General features: G+C 47.1%; 7 protein-coding genes across 12 annotated transcripts; 4 read left to right on the top strand and 3 right to left on the bottom strand.

The window, feature by feature from the left end:
* Positions 1-1,747: 1,747 nt before the first annotated feature.
* Positions 1,748-2,696, bottom strand: H257_01833 (hypothetical protein; the record flags this gene model as incomplete). The annotated part of the gene is made up of 2 exons (XM_009825238.1): positions 1,748-2,035; positions 2,457-2,696. The coding sequence occupies 2 exons, from the start codon at positions 2,694-2,696 to the stop codon at positions 1,748-1,750; spliced, it is 528 nt and encodes a 175-aa protein (XP_009823540.1).
* Positions 2,697-4,717: 2,021 nt separating this feature from the next.
* H257_01832 (hypothetical protein) lies at positions 4,718-5,116 on the bottom strand (the record flags this gene model as incomplete). The annotated part of the gene is made up of 1 exon (XM_009825237.1): positions 4,718-5,116. One exon carries the CDS (start codon positions 5,114-5,116, stop codon positions 4,718-4,720), a length of 399 nt encoding a protein of 132 aa, XP_009823539.1.
* A 2,093-nt stretch (positions 5,117-7,209) lies between these two features.
* Positions 7,210-8,322, top strand: H257_01831 (hypothetical protein). The gene is made up of 3 exons (XM_009825236.1): positions 7,210-7,494; positions 7,549-7,789; positions 7,834-8,322. The coding sequence occupies exons 1-3, from the start codon at positions 7,232-7,234 to the stop codon at positions 8,191-8,193; spliced, it is 864 nt and encodes a 287-aa protein (XP_009823538.1). The 5' UTR covers positions 7,210-7,231; the 3' UTR covers positions 8,194-8,322.
* Positions 8,323-9,127: 805 nt separating this feature from the next.
* On the top strand, positions 9,128-10,455 carry H257_01830. 2 transcript variants are annotated; one of them, XM_009825234.1, is made up of 7 exons: positions 9,128-9,305; positions 9,352-9,392; positions 9,449-9,532; positions 9,585-9,667; positions 9,724-9,804; positions 9,861-9,971; positions 10,018-10,455. In XM_009825234.1, the coding sequence occupies exons 1-7, from the start codon at positions 9,145-9,147 to the stop codon at positions 10,366-10,368; spliced, it is 912 nt and encodes a 303-aa protein (XP_009823536.1). In that variant the 5' UTR covers positions 9,128-9,144; the 3' UTR covers positions 10,369-10,455. The 2 variants fall into 2 exon arrangements, with proteins under 2 accessions (XP_009823536.1, XP_009823537.1); XM_009825235.1 differs by lacking the exon at positions 9,128-9,305 and having other exon boundaries at positions 9,310-9,392.
* On the top strand, positions 10,448-11,629 carry H257_01829 (the record flags this gene model as incomplete). Of its 2 annotated transcripts, XM_009825232.1 has the most annotated exons (6): positions 10,448-10,773; positions 10,844-10,940; positions 10,989-11,115; positions 11,160-11,290; positions 11,340-11,447; positions 11,501-11,629. In XM_009825232.1, exons 1-6 carry the CDS (start codon positions 10,478-10,480, stop codon positions 11,627-11,629), a joined length of 888 nt encoding a protein of 295 aa, XP_009823534.1. In that variant the 5' UTR covers positions 10,448-10,477. The 2 variants fall into 2 exon arrangements, with proteins under 2 accessions (XP_009823534.1, XP_009823535.1); XM_009825233.1 differs by lacking the exons at positions 11,340-11,447; positions 11,501-11,629 and having other exon boundaries at positions 11,160-11,314.
* H257_01828 (hypothetical protein) lies at positions 11,541-13,448 on the bottom strand. Of its 4 annotated transcripts, none has more exons than XM_009825231.1 (7): positions 13,369-13,448; positions 13,084-13,314; positions 12,402-13,033; positions 12,230-12,323; positions 12,075-12,184; positions 11,933-12,023; positions 11,541-11,867 (listed from the first exon to the last, which is right to left on the bottom strand). In XM_009825231.1, the coding sequence occupies exons 1-7, from the start codon at positions 13,423-13,425 to the stop codon at positions 11,649-11,651; spliced, it is 1,434 nt and encodes a 477-aa protein (XP_009823533.1). In that variant the 5' UTR covers positions 13,426-13,448; the 3' UTR covers positions 11,541-11,648. The 4 variants fall into 4 exon arrangements, with proteins under 4 accessions (XP_009823533.1, XP_009823531.1, XP_009823530.1 ...); XM_009825229.1 differs by having other exon boundaries at positions 11,933-11,996; XM_009825228.1 differs by having other exon boundaries at positions 11,933-12,184.
* Positions 13,449-13,592: 144 nt separating this feature from the next.
* H257_01827 (hypothetical protein) lies at positions 13,593-14,428 on the top strand. Its single transcript, XM_009825227.1, has one exon. The coding sequence runs from the start codon at positions 13,649-13,651 to the stop codon at positions 14,294-14,296; it is 648 nt and encodes a 215-aa protein (XP_009823529.1). The 5' UTR covers positions 13,593-13,648; the 3' UTR covers positions 14,297-14,428.
* Positions 14,429-14,675: the final 247 nt, after the last annotated feature.

Here is a 14,675-nt window from a genome sequence, read left to right as displayed (position 1 = left end):
CTTTGGCAGTGCTTGAGTGGCTGCAAATTGCAAAATGAGAAGTGATTTTGAATTGACCAATCATATTGAATATACGGATAACTAACCGGCCGTCGGAACGCTGTCGGAATCCACTCTCACGTCGGAATTTTATGGTAACGTGACTGACCAGTGATGTGCCGATTTATTTCATCCAATTAAATCGTTCGAGCTGTATTATTGGACAAAACAGAACCGCTCATGCCAATAATCTTGTAAAAGCTTATGGTGGGAAAAATTATTATATGTAAAAGGTTTTCGAGTTTGAATTGACATCCAAATGACGCCTCGACGCCGTACACTGACGACACCCTGAGAGCAGCCGTTCAGACAGTCCTATCCAAAGCCCATTCAGTAGAGTAATTATCCACACGAATTTTCCAATACAATTTCCTTCGGGGAATACCGGTACAAGTAAGCAGAACTACCGCTGTGTTTGTTGTTGCAGCACTTCTGGAGCACCTACCAGTACTGTAGTGCACGCCTCCCAATGTTTACGCATATCAACAACCCTGTGTACAGTACTGTACTGTAGTAGGTGTAATGCGTGCAGTTTGTGATCTTGCACCATCCCCATTTGCTGTGCGGTACTAGTACACTGTACAGTAGTGTGCGTCGTGCCGACGTACAAACATGGCCACTTTGACGAGGCCGATAAACAAGGGGATAGGATGTACGTGTTGGCTGGTTTACGTTCGGCACTATTCCAACACTCGCCTACGTTATCCTCGCTCATCTACTAGTACGTCCTACATACTGTATCGCTCATCTACGTTTGGTTCTTTCCTCGTCCCTCTTGACAGGACACTTCGAAAACATGTGGTATTTGACCAACCTGCTGAACATTGCCACGTGGTACGATTTAGTATCCGAATAAGAAAGAATGTGGAGTACAGTTCCGCAATATCTTATTCCTGTTCAAATATAATATACCTTTATCATTTTATAAATTCCAGTCTGCTCGCCTGTTTTTTACACAACCCTAACCCATACTTACTTCAAGTATAAAATTCGGCACATCACTGGTCGTCAATGTAAATTTTGCAACTTGCGAAATTATTTACGTCATCACGAATTGTCTAAATCCATTATGTTTAGGTGTATGTGACAGATCTTGACGAGTTCTTTCAGATTACGTCCAACACATCGCCTTAGGATAAATACTTGACGAGGAATTCACGAAAGAAAAAAGAAAAAAATCGGCCCATCACTGGTCGATCACGTTATGGTATGGGAAAAGCCCGCAAAACATAAAATAACGAAAGTTTGGACAAGTCTCAATTTAAAATAGATAAAAAATGTTTTCGAATGTAAACTGAATATTCAATTCTTTGACCTAAAAAACACTACCCAAACTTTGTCCAAATCCTTGCAATTATTTCGTCCATTGACCTCTCACCAAATTTTCAACAAATACTGTACTATTGTCGGGGCTGATTGGGATCGGTCACCAGTTCAGACCTCATAACTCTTCAAGGAGATGTCCAATTTCTACGAAATGATGATATAAGAAAACGTCAAACAATTTCTGATGCGACTAAATCGCCAACAAGTCGCTTTCAGTATGGTAAGGAATAGAAATACACCGTTCAAGAACGGCAAATGAAAAACATCTCCAGTTGGAGTATAGGGTTATATTTAGGACAATTGATTGGACAAAACCAGGCTTAGGTGAAGTATAGGTAAAACGCAAGGTTTTATTTAAAAACGCATCAGGTTAAACAACGTTTTAATCACTTCCAATGGAGGACCCGCTTGAGACTAAGACAACGTCTTCATCAAGTGCCTCGTATATATCCTCGTATGCCTCCGCTTTGCGGTAGGACGACACCCAATGATGACTTTTCACCTCACCAAACAACGACCATAGACGTTCCTCGAGCTCAGCAACGTTCTTCGATGGACAAATGGCCACGCGGTTCTTCACCATCCCCCACACGAGCTCGATCGGCTGGAGCTCAGGATGGTAAGGCGGCGTGAAGTAAAGAGTGTTGCCGTACTTTGAAGCGATCAACGGCTAACACGTTAAGAACCTTAGAGGCTGGTCACGGGCCACGTCGCTCCGTGAACACAATCCGACCTGTGATCATGGCGCGTGGAGGTCGCGGGTAAAAAAATCAGTCGCAACGTCCAACGAATCGACGACTAGCAACTGCTGGTCCTCGGGTGATTTGTTCATTCGATCCAGTACGCTGATTCGACGCTTTGAGCCCAAAGGGGATGAGATAACGTCGGCCTCAGCCGCCTTGCGCTATTGATTGACCATATGAAAAATACGGAAAGATCATAACCATTTTTTGTTGTCACGATGTACAGTACAGTATTAATTGTAGCGAAATCAGAACCAGTTTTCGTCCAACTTGATCCACTTTTGATACACTAGTCATACGAACGAGCCGGATATTCCTTGTAGACCTTGGTAGCCAGCTTTTGGTAACTTCTCGTTCAATATCACTGGCGTTGATACGACGACGCAGCTCGTTGACTTCAAATTGCTGATTGGCCAGACTTCGCGTATGCTGCATGATGGCGTAGCTGGGAGTCGCAGTGTTCTTAGCGTACTGGATCCATTTTTGGCGCATTTCGTCGAAGCTGGTTGTAGGATTCAGGTGTTTCACCCGCTTGGGCATGTCGCATACGTAAGCACGCACGTCGCTGTCGTTGGGGCCACATTGCATCGGCACGTAGCTTATACTTTTTTCTACCATGACGCGAACACTATACATTCTGTAATCAGCTGGGACAGCTCCAAGAATACGCTGCCAACCGATCCAAAACTGCAAAAATTCCCGGGTACTTTCATCTAAGTCTCCCATCGTCGAGAGTTTTGAAATAAGATCTCTCGCAAGGGTCGCATGGGCAGGTTCGATTGGAGACATCGCGTGCCCAACACAAAATCGGAATTTGTTGCTCGGACAAAAGGGATAAGCATGACCTTGCTCAAAATGGATTGAGCTTTGAAATTCAAGGACACAGGGTTTCGCCATAAATGCTGCGTACTAGTACTGTATTCTACTTTGTGTCGCGACAAAAAATTCAGGGAAAATAGTGTGTATGTTATCCGGATTTTCCAGTTACCCAAATTGGAATTTTTCTCGTGCAGCAATTTGCACTTCTGCTCCCCCCGTGCCCCTTAAACATTAGCAGTTTTTCAACTGCTCGGTGGAAGCTCGTGACTTCCACTACCGAAAACTAGACGAGTATAGGAGTGCTGTATTAAGTTATTAGCTTGTAATCATGCTAGAGTGATATAAATTGTTTTCATAGCAACAATCCATCGCCAGTGGCCGTTACGTACAAGGTGACAAATCACACTTGAACTGTAATACATAAGTCGGGTGTTTGAGGTTTCCCTCTTTACCTTAGTCCCAGCTCTCGTGTGGCTTCCGTGTATGGCTCCGTGTCTGTGGCCGTCGGTCGAATCCCGATTTTTCTTCGAGAGCCGCCATCGCCGATTGTCGTACGTATTATGGCTAAGAGGTGTTTCGTCATTCACCAAAATCGAACTCCGGTGGTATTTTCTGTGATTGGATTAACGTGGTTTTATCATTTCACGGAAGTACTCTGAGTGATAAAAGAATAAGATATAAATGTTCAAGACTAGGATGTACATCAGCAATCATTTTTTTGCACCCTGCCCAGGCATAGGCTTTGAAGAAAAGCTTTCGAAAATTCATGTCCACTCAGCGATTGGCAAAATGGTATTTTGATTTCCATAACCTTTCGAAAATGTATGTCGACTCAGCGATTGGCTACAGTCATTTTTAGTTTCGAAAAGTATAAGCAATCATCGTTTCTGAAGCCCACAGAGCTTTTCAGGCCACGAGCACGTGATTTTCGTCGCTTGCACATCACCTGGTATTCCCTTTCGCCAGAAATAATTTCATGGATATCCATGGAGTGGGGTAACCTTGATGTGTAGGCTTGATGTGAAGTTGTTTGTCTACATTCATTGTAATCAATATATACTCATATTAATTTCTTGACAGCGGCCACGGGTGTCCAGAATTGAGGGAGTTGGGGGAGTTAGGGGGCGAGATATTTCTACGTGTACGGGACTTCTCCAGCTGTAGTACAAGGCGACGAAGGAGTTAAATTTCACAACTATTGGCCGACATAGACCAGGTCATGTCTATAATGATGGCCAAAATAGTTCATGTAGGACGCCCGTGGGGACACGAGCCCATGTCTGCGTGCGTGAACAAGGCTGGTCCCACATCTCAGAGTATATCTCAGCGGCGGGACCAGCGAAATAATGAATGGAATTGACCAGGCCTTATCATTATTGTATTGTGTATTGTATTGTTCTGGGCAAGTCGAACAATAAATAATTGCAATATATTGTATTGTATTGACAATAATGCTCAATATATTGAGGCTCGATTTACTCGAAGTCAGATCCGAAGTCTTCATCATCTTCGTCAATGTCTTCATCGTTTTCATCTTCATTACCATGTACAACTGATGCCACAAGAGCTTGATCCCAAAGATATCGATTGGTTCTCAAATACACCAGAATTTCGAGAGTTCTAGGACTCAAAGCTCGACAATGCGGAGAGTACAGACGTTTGCACAAGCTGAAAAGGCGTTCAACGTCATTCGATGTTGGCACAATAAAGGAAGTGCACACATAGCTCGAGGACGACTTAGATTCTACGCGCTGCCGTTTCAAGGTCTCCGAAGCAAAATCATCTTCTCTCTACCGAGTATGACCATCAACTGCGAATGCATGATCCGCCCGCTTGACCAAACGCAGAACTTGATTGCGCTCCTCGGGGGTAAGTTGATTCTCACAAGAGCCTTGAATCTTAACAATTGCACTCTCAAACACTGGCGAGGACACATTCTTGCAAGTTGGTCCAACAAAATTGTCGAGGAACGGATGGCGTAGGATGGCCGCATCGAACAGGTAGCGAACATTGCTCATTGTGATATTTCGAGTTTGTAGTTTCTTCGTCATCGACATGAACAGCTTAAGCTCCGCCACCGCCGAGTCGATTCGCAGCAATTCGAGGTGAGTAGGCATAAGAGCTGCATACGTGGCATCGGTGTGGTCAATGGCTTTGAGACTCATAAACTTGACAAATCGTTTGAGCATCGTTGACGCACCAGTCCATCGCGTTTCGTTTAGTAAGTTTACATCGGATCTTTAAAGCTGTCTATCTTGCGTTATAGAGGGATTTTAGGCAATTGTTTTGGTCAATTTTGTAAGGGTGTGGGGTGTCTGGTTTTTGATATATTATATTGTTCAATATTATTGTAATTGGTAGGTTCGGACAATACATTATTGCCCGCAATAGTATTGTCAATTATTGATACGTCAATATATTGTTGACGATCCCTGGAATTGACCACTATTGGTGGTGATGGCATCTGAATGTCATGTAGCACGCCCATGGGAAGGCAACCTCATGTCTACGTGCACGAGGCTAGTCCCACCTCAGAGGGTATCATTCTGCGGTGGGTCCAACCGAAGAATAAATGATTTTGGACCAGTATTGGCCGTTTTAGACAGATCATGTTTGTAGTGGTAGCGCGACGTGGTATCCTCGGCACATCTATGAGGAGGTATTACCTTGTCTGTGTGTACGGGACTGGTCCCACCTCTTAGAGCATCTTTCAGCGGTGGGACCAGTCGTAGAATGACTGATATTGGTCCTGTATAGATCGTGATAGAGTGTGCCATATCTGCGCTATTTTACATGATACATGTATTATCATGATAATCATGCTTCCAATCAACAACACGATTTTCATGTTAATCAGTCGATAAAAGCACGCGCAAGTACACCCAGCAAGCGTGAAAACCCCAAGCACACGTTAACCCCCAAAAATTATTCAAAATACGCGATACGAGTAAATACCCCAAAACGCACGCGTGAAAACCCTACAACCTAGTATTATTGATTGGGAATGGACCAGCACTTGTCATTGATGCACATGCCGAGACGGTGCTGTATCTTACAACGCTACGAGTAGTATGTACATGACGACGCCGTTGTATCGGCTGATGAGGAAGATCCTGGTGGTCGTGTGGCTGAACATGAGAGTTTCGTCGGTTGAGCTTTACAATGTCCGCATTCACATCACCAAGGTCAATAGTGGGTGATTATAACCAATCAAATGAGCGTGTACGACTTGATTGGTTAAAATGTATTTCGCCGAAAATGCTTCAACAAATTCTGATCACAATAGGGAGATTTTGGAGACGAATATTTATCTTTATCCTTAAAACTACTTACTTTCCATGGGTAGGAAGGAGTCTTCCCTACTTGAATATAGGAGAAAAAGGGGAAATGATTTCCCCTTAACGTTATACTTATTTTTCCGAGGCCTGGTTAGAAGGCAGTGCTGTACTACAGTACCGGTAACGTTAGAATTTACTTCGAGGTAAAGGTTTGTCCAGTCAGAAATTCTGACGGGAAATTTGAAATTTCCCGTGGGTGCACCGAAATGTCGCATGATCATTTCATTGGAATACAGTATTCCCATCTGCTCTATTAGAGTGTGCATGATTGTGTTCCAAAATTATACGTGGCATAATCGTGGCAACTTTTAACGCTCTCGTGCCATCCATACACGACGAGTACGTGAATTCCATTTTTGGTTGTAAATCAAGAAGTTTGCCTCACGTGTATCCATATTTCCACATCCTCAATCTTCGTGCGAGGACGAGATGCAGTCATTCTTACTGAACAGACTTTCGCATTGTTGTTCCACCACCACAGAAAATGAGATCAGTGCCTAAACCAACAACGTTTATGTTATCTACTAGTGATTGCTACAGCACCAAGATTCGTTGGAGTGTAGTTCTAACGTTAGTGATTGCCACACACCAATATACATCCTCGCAGAATTACATCGACAACACATTCGCTCTCAATCATCACAGTCACTACAATTGCCATGGGCGCAGCTTGGAGTCAGCTTAGCTGGCTGCGTTAGGAGTGCACGTCGTTGTTGGTAGAACCCTAAACTGTCGCGAAAGGTCAGTATGTCGCTGTTTGTCCCATATCTTGCAGTTGCTGCACAGATAAACACACGATAAGTCGATAAAATCACATAAAGAGTCCAGTATTTAAATATGTTAAAGGTGTATCTCCCAGTGATGGCAAAAGAAGGTACAGGGTGCGCATTGTGATTGGTCGAAAATGGAACGTCTCGTTGTGATCATTATTCCATTTGAGAATTCACAAAGTGGAAACGTGATCACATGTCTCCGCTCAACTACGCCGAGAAGTTGTGCTTCGTCACCGACATCGTTGATACCACTACGCACCTGAAGGAAGCTGCGTCACATGGGGAGAAGCGAATTGGTCGCGTCGATCCTGCCGACTTTCTCAAGAAACCCTCCATCGTCATTTCCGACCTCGACACGGATGCGCTCGGAATTTCTTCATTCGACGAATGGGTTCGAAAATGGAACCGAAGCCTTTCGTCCAAGGTTGATATTGTCGGCACGCTGAGTGCGCTTGTGTACGTATCATCTCCTCCGCCAGCCAATGAAGTAATTCACGATGGATCTCGTAGATGGACGTTGCAGATCTACCAAGTGTTTCTGCGATGGAACGAAACCCGCACAGACATCCAAGGATTTGCATTGCTCCACGACCCAGTGCTTCACCAACTCACCCCCGTTGATTATTCCTTGCCCCTCTTCTTCCTCGTGTACGGTTCGGTCATCCTTGCGCTGGTTGTGTACGGTCGAAACAAACCGGACTTTGTGATGGAACTCCTGCAAGCAAAAACGTGTGTGATATACATGCGCATGGTACTCCCTCTCTTATATTTTTATGGGGCTGATGTATGCCATAGATGGCGCTGTACTTGGTCCCGCTAGAAGCGCCGATGGACACGATTCCGTTGATTGATCCCATCGCTGGCAGCGATGGCATTGTGCTCATGCGAGATTTGTTCTTCTCAGGACACACCGCCACGACCTTTCTTGTGTTTCTCACTTGTCGGCGCCACGATACCGCATGGAAGGGTCTGTTTTTCGTCATGGCGGCCACCACCGCCATCATGGTCACCCTGCAGAAGACCCATTATGCGATCGATGTGTTTGCAGCTCCGTTCTTTGTCTACACATGCCATGGTTTGGTCTTCGAAGTGAGAAGTGCGTGTCGCGCCTTGCACATCGCGGGGAACCTTCGTCGGACGGCAGCGCTGCAGTAGTCAGACGTTTTATTTTATCATTACCTATCGCCATATCTTACCTCCATGCTCAATATGCCCTCGTTCACTCTTGCATCTTGCTTCCATGTGCATTGTACTGTACGTTTAAAAGGGGGTAACTGAAGTGCAGTACTTGACGGTCACGTTGATTATAAGCGGTCTGGGTGTGGTCGACGCTGATTGGCTATTATTAATTTAATCGGTCTACCGGTAGTAAATCAAAATTTGAAAACTACGGTATTATTCCATCGGAGCATCTCCAACTGTAAATTCTAACCTATTGCTAAAGCATACTGGTAGGTTAAAGTCAAACTTCGTTTTTACGGTTGCTATTTTGGCACTATCCGGACTTTTTAGAAATTAGGTACCCGCAGAATTTCTATTTTTGCGTGAAATAGCACAAACTCTCCGGATAATGCAAGAGTTTCTATTCTATATCCGTGACTTCTATTTCAATTTCAGTGTATCGAACCCGACAAAGTCCTTTTTTTACCACTTCGACCAAGCCTTATAAGAAGTTAAAGCACCCATTAATAACATACCAGTACAGTACTTCGAAGTATTTGAATATTCACCTAAAAAAAATAAAGCGAAACCCATAGCAGAATATTCAACGTTCTAAGTTGAAACTAGTATACCCGCCCACAAAATTAGCGGAGGTCGTGTGTACTACTAGTATAATTTGTGCAGGCGGTGCCTTAACGAGGAGTGAAACCCAAACGTCACCGAATGTCCCATCGAATCCTCTTGTTGGGAAAAGCGGCAGGTAGACTGTGCTACCTGTTACTTCGAAGTACACAACATCCAACTATCCGTATATTAACCGGATGCACCATTTAAAAGGACGACATCCGTAACTGGCGAAACGGCAGTTACACAACATCACAACTATCCGTATATTAACCGGATGTGTCGCTGGAGAGTTGACTGGTGGTTTGTCTTTTGGTCATCATGGTGACAACGCGCGACGCGGCGGTGGTCGCTGCAACTCTCGCGGCGGTCACGGCCTATTCGTACTTGTCCGACTACATTCTAAAGTGGAGAGGTGCGGCCTACCGTAAGAACAACCAGCTGGAAGTTGAGGAAGTCCACACCAACGACATGGATCACTGGTAGACATCATCTGTATGGATCCTGGCGTGGCTCACTGTGACCTAGCGATGACAACGTCCCTCGACGCATTCGAAAAGCAGAAACAGGTACGTCATGTGCTTCATCATGCCCTTGGCTTTCGATGAGGACTAATCTGATGTAGTCCTCCAACGCCGCACGGCTCGAATCGTTCTCGTCCTGGAATCGAGCTGTGATATGTTCAACCAAATGGCTGTGCTGCGAACGGGTATGGTCCATCTTCATGTTATGGTGCGTCGCATCTAATCATGTCCACGCAGCCGAATGCTTTGGAATTCAGCATGTTTGGATTGTCGAACCTGCCTTCTACAAGCAACACAAGGCAGATCGCATCATTGCGCGGGTACTTACTCCACCTTGGACATGTTCCTTGACGATCACGTTGGCCTCTCTCCCCAGGAAGCGACGGATTGGCTCTCCATTCGCAGGTTCAAGACGTCTGCTGCATGCATCAAAGCGCTGCGAGAAAGTGGCTACGACGTGCGTATCGCACCCTCCCTCCATTCACTGGTGCTCACATATTGACCATATATCAGATCTGGACAACGGAATTGAGTCAAGAAGCCGTGTCGTTGGAAGCCCCCGAGCTCAAGCTTCCGGAACGCGTGGCCATTGTCATGGGTCGGGAGGCGGATGGAGTGAGTCAGGTTCGACACGAAGCTTCGACCACTCGAGCTCTATGGTCTGACGTAGGATATGATTGCCGCGGCGGACAAGCGTGTATACTTGCCGATTCACGGGTTTGCCGACTCGTTGAATTTGAACGTGGCGACGGGGTTGATAATCCAGCGCCTCTTCTTTATCTGCCCCGAAGCTCGCGGTGCCATGACCAAGTCTGAGCGCTCCGAACTTCGCAACGAATGGTATCGTCGCATGGTCAAGGGCGACGAGAAGGCCGAGACATTCTTGGCTAGTCCCCCACCTGCTTATGCGGATCTCCGCCGTCCAGACGATCATCGTGGCGCGTGGATGGGCAGCAAGACCAAACGCAAGATCCAAGAACGCGAAGCGCAATTGAACCAAGCGTCATCACTCGAGTTTTGAATCTCAATAATCCGGATAAACATGGCGATGTATAGCAATGTATCCGAATAATAGTTAACCCAATGAACCTCGGCACCTTCGACCAACCCTTTTCATTCTCGTTGACACCATGGTTCTGGTGATGCGGATGCGTCATGTTGTGCGAAGGGCGTCACTTTCGAAGCGAGTGATGGCTCGCTTCTCCTCCACGAACGTGGCGGCGCCGTCTCGCGTAGATGACGACCTGATCGCCAACTTCCAGCTCCTCTTGGAGAAGCGGCAGGCTACAGAGGCCATGCAGATTTTCCAATCGCTCAAAAAGCCGCCAGCCACGGCGCTGTCGCAACGATTGGCGATCATGCTTGCAAAAAGAGCCACGCTTAAAGACACCAAGGATGCCATTGACGTGTTGAAGAGCGTTTACATGTATGGCCCATTGCCAAATGCAGCGCGTTGCTTCTCGGGATGGTGCTTGAGTATTGACATGTCTTCATAGGAATCCAACGCTCAAGCCCGACGACTTTACGATGCTGGCGTTCATTTTCGTGTCGGATGCATGCTACCGCAACAAAATGCTCAAGGAGGCCCTTGAAGTATGTTTCCATGTGCTCCTACGTCAACCACCTTATGTGATGGAGTAGGTAACGGAGGAAGCGCATAACTTGGGGGTCCGCCTGGACTTGCCAGCGTACAACAACCTCATCAACGCGCTGGTGGACGCTGACCAGACTGACGAAGCCATCTTGATTCTGCAAGATATTGCCGGAGGTATCTCGAATCAAGATTGCGTCATGCTCCAACCTTTTATCTAGGCGACGTCATCTCCCCAGACGAAACGACATATGCCGGGTTGATTAGTGCGATCATTTCACAGCGCGAGTTTTCACAAGCCATGGAAACCATTGACCAGGCACGGACGTCGGGTGTGAAATTCTCGGGAGAGGTACTTGGTGTGTCATTGCGATAACGTCATCCTCATCAGGTTGCTACAGACGTACATGTCGTTCATGTCGTCGTTGGCGGACGTGGAAGACGACTCGGATGCTATGGACAGGCTGCTCACGTACTTGGAAACGTCCATGGACGAAGACGGCATCGAGGTGCGTTCGTTGTACGAATCACCACAAAATAGTGTGATGTCATTTGCTTGCAGGCGTTTGAGGAGTTTGAAAACGCTATCATTGGCCACGACGACGATGACGACGATGACGATGACGGTGACAATGACAACGACGACGACGACCACGACGACCACGATGACGACGGCAACACGTTGCATTAATAAGAATACACGTGTTATATTAGCTAGACGAACGACGTTGTTCATTCAGCCCAGAGGGAGCGCGAAGTTGGAACGCCCGACGCACGTCCTGAGTAAACAACCCCCGTGGCCCCGAGTCCATGGCGGCTTCGAGTTGGACCACACTGGTCGCGAGTTCGAGTTGGGGCAAGAGGAGCCCGCACACATCGACGCAAAAGTGCTCGAGGCACGTCTGCCACCCTTGGCTGGACAGCATGCACTACGAGTAGTAAGTATGTAGTACTACACGTCAGCCATATTGTTTCCACCCCTAGGTCGTATTACTTGGTCCCACACAAATTCAACTGCGCGATGGGGCAAATAGCCAACAAATGCCCGCTGAATCCATCTACACGGGGGGCAATACACATCAAAACTATTCACATGCACATTTCTTTCATGGTGCGTCCATGGTCGTCCAGCGTACGGCACAAATAGTTGCGAGGGCTTTTCGGCTAGATCGAGTTTGGTGTGGGCGAAAATTCCATCCACGTGGTGGAATAGACTTGCGTATTGCACCCCAACATCAAGCCACACCTGTGATACTTCTGTGACGATGAGCTTTAAGGTGGGTCGACTCACCCGTTGGGCGGATGCGTACAGGTCACTCCGGCTAACACCGCACCGGTGATACTTGTTCAGAAACACATGCAAGCAAGACACCAACTGGGATTCCCTGTGCATCCCAACAAGTTGCAAAGAAATGGGGTCATGGCTTGTTTGCATTGTTTAGTGCAATGCTAGACAAACGTACTTGGAGTCGAACGATGGAAAGAGGCGCACCAGCGGCAGGGCCAGGTACAGAAAGTGGCTGCTTTGGAGCTTCGTCAAGACGTACCACATGTTGAGGACATCACAAAGTCGAGGCTGGTCGTCGACGGCCGTGCTTGGAAACTCTGCCAAAGTATCGCGAACGAGGCGGAACAGGAGTGACGATATGGGGGATGTCCATGGCTGGGGCAACGCCAAGAGCGACTGATTCGCTTGTAATCGCCAGCCAATCTCAACGCTTGTGTCAGGGACGTAGAGTCGTCGGAACCATAGAAGCTGACGGAGTTGCGTCGGTAGTGAACGTCCATGACACGACTGGAACATATTTGCTTCATCGACAAGTGCTTGAGCGGCTAACGTCGCGTCTGCTTCGAGGGGGTAGCGAACACTCTGATTGGAGACGATGGTTAAAAAGGACGAGGTGGGGGCTGCTCGCAAGGGTGGAGCTGAGACTGGGGGGATGAAGAAGTGGCCGTGTAAATGATGGATCGCATTCGTGGCGGCTTGCTCGATGGTTGATGCAGTTGAAGGAAGTGCTGCCACGTGCAGTGCGTAGGATTCTTCGATACTGTTCTTAAGTTGATGCATGGTCTTGCTTTGGAGCATGTTGGACATCTACGCAGCACTGGATGTGAAATTTGTGAAGTCTATTGACGATCTCGAACATGTGGGGCGAGAAACGCGAGCAGTTGCGACAGAAGCTGGCACTCCAACTCATTGCGAGTATCAGCAGACATATATGGCTCGACCAAAAGGTATGCATGGGCGCGTTCAGAGGAAAAGAATTGTTTTGCAAACGCATCGCCACATATGCTTAATAGAATCTGGAGCGCCGAAGGATTGTCTTTGTAAGGCACCACAAACTCATGCATGTGCTCCATCAAAGTCGACTGGATCTACACGATTATGACATTGGTATGAGACAACCCATCATCGATGACAATGATCACCTCTCTCCATGCTGGCAGTAAGATGGCATTGTGGACAACCGAGGATATCGTCAGCATGTTTAACGAAGTGCTTAGATCGGTTTCACTTGGTAACTGACAACGTTACTTTTGTCATTTCGTACATTTCGTGGAATGTTCGTCCGCAATGCAGCGATGCCATTGGTCGAACGAAACGTCCAAGTGATGGTCAAGTTGGAGTGCAATCGAATTCTGTAGTGTGAACTTGATTTCGCATCTATCGAAGTTCACACTGCAGAATTCGCACATTTCCTCATTTTTGATGACCATGACTTACCATAGTCTTGCATCGTCCCTCACCCGACCGCCGACAACTCCCATCACAGTCCAAGAAATCTTCTCACCTGAACGACGTATATTGGCCTTTGTGCTTGAGAACGTGCTATCCTCAGGTGAATGCAACGCGTTGATCCGACACAGCGAAGCCAGTGGCTACGAGCCAGCTTTGCTCAACGTTGGCTACGGCCGGCAAGTCCTTCGCCCAGACGTCCGGAACAACGACCGGTGCATCATAGACGACGTGGCGACGGCTTCCATCGTTTGGGACCGCGTGCGGCCGCATCTGCCGTCCACGTTTCAAGGCAAACCCGTCGTTGGCGTGAATGAACGACTGCGGTTCCTTCGGTATTACCCCGGCCAACAATTCAAGCCGCACTGTGGCGGCTCGTATCGCCGACCCGACGGAAGCGAGCAGTCGTACATAACCATTCAGATCTACTTGAATGGCGGCGACGACCTCGAAGGCGGCGACACGGTTATTTTCGACCGCGACAACACGATCAAGGTGCATCCAGTTCCTGGACGTGTGCTTATTTTTCAACACTACAACGTGGAGCACTCGGGAGCCCCTGTGATCAATGGAGTCAAGTACGCCATCCGCTCGGACATCATGTGCTCCTTGAACAAGTAGGATCGGCGAGGCTTAACTATCACTCGCTTATGCCATGGTTCATCATCTCGTTCCAGGATTTCGTCATTTTGTATCGCCATCGGTCGCAATGATGGTACTGTATCATGCCTGGTTCGACACCATCGCAATCCATGAAATATACATGTACTAGTTCTTTCACCATGTGAGAACTACGTACTTCGTACTAATTCAACATAGCGAGCGGAGTAGGTACGAGCATCAACCACCTATCTATTTCACGGTACATCCGATTCCCCAAATGAAGTGTAACTCTTCAAGTATGCTATGTGCACCACAAGCCAAGTCGCTATGAGAGACCCTTTGTCCTTGGTTTTGATGTGATTTAAGTGAAAGGAGCAGTTACTTTGTAACTTGCCCC

Source organism: Aphanomyces astaci (assembly GCF_000520075.1).
Source record: "Aphanomyces astaci strain APO3 unplaced genomic scaffold supercont1.3, whole genome shotgun sequence".
NCBI classification, from domain to species: Eukaryota; Oomycota; class Saprolegniomycetes; order Saprolegniales; family Verrucalvaceae; genus Aphanomyces; species Aphanomyces astaci.
The sequence above is the reverse complement of the archived record's forward strand: the minus strand, read 5'-3'. Positions and strand labels throughout refer to the sequence as shown.

Coding starts and splice junctions, on each gene's coding strand:
- H257_01831 (XM_009825236.1), top strand. CDS start 7,232: ATGTCTCCGCTCAACTACGCCGAGAAGTTGTGCTTCGTCACCGACATC. Junction 7,495..7,548: donor GGCACGCTGAGTGCGCTTGT/GTACGTATCATC, acceptor TGGATCTCGTAG/ATGGACGTTGCAGATCTACC. Junction 7,790..7,833: donor GTGTGATATACATGCGCATG/GTACTCCCTCTC, acceptor TGTATGCCATAG/ATGGCGCTGTACTTGGTCCC.
- H257_01830 (XM_009825234.1), top strand. CDS start 9,145: ATGGTGACAACGCGCGACGCGGCGGTGGTCGCTGCAACTCTCGCGGCG. Junction 9,668..9,723: donor CAGATCGCATCATTGCGCGG/GTACTTACTCCA, acceptor CTCTCTCCCCAG/GAAGCGACGGATTGGCTCTC. Junction 9,972..10,017: donor AGGCGGATGGAGTGAGTCAG/GTTCGACACGAA, acceptor GGTCTGACGTAG/GATATGATTGCCGCGGCGGA.
- H257_01828 (XM_009825228.1), bottom strand. CDS start 13,425: ATGCTGACGATATCCTCGGTTGTCCACAATGCCATCTTACTGCCAGCA. Junction 12,185..12,229: donor TGTACGCATCCGCCCAACGG/GTGAGTCGACCC, acceptor GAAGTATCACAG/GTGTGGCTTGATGTTGGGGT. Junction 11,868..11,932: donor TTGAATTTGTGTGGGACCAA/GTAATACGACCT, acceptor TACTACTCGTAG/TGCATGCTGTCCAGCCAAGG.
- H257_01827 (XM_009825227.1), top strand. CDS start 13,649: ATGACCATGACTTACCATAGTCTTGCATCGTCCCTCACCCGACCGCCG.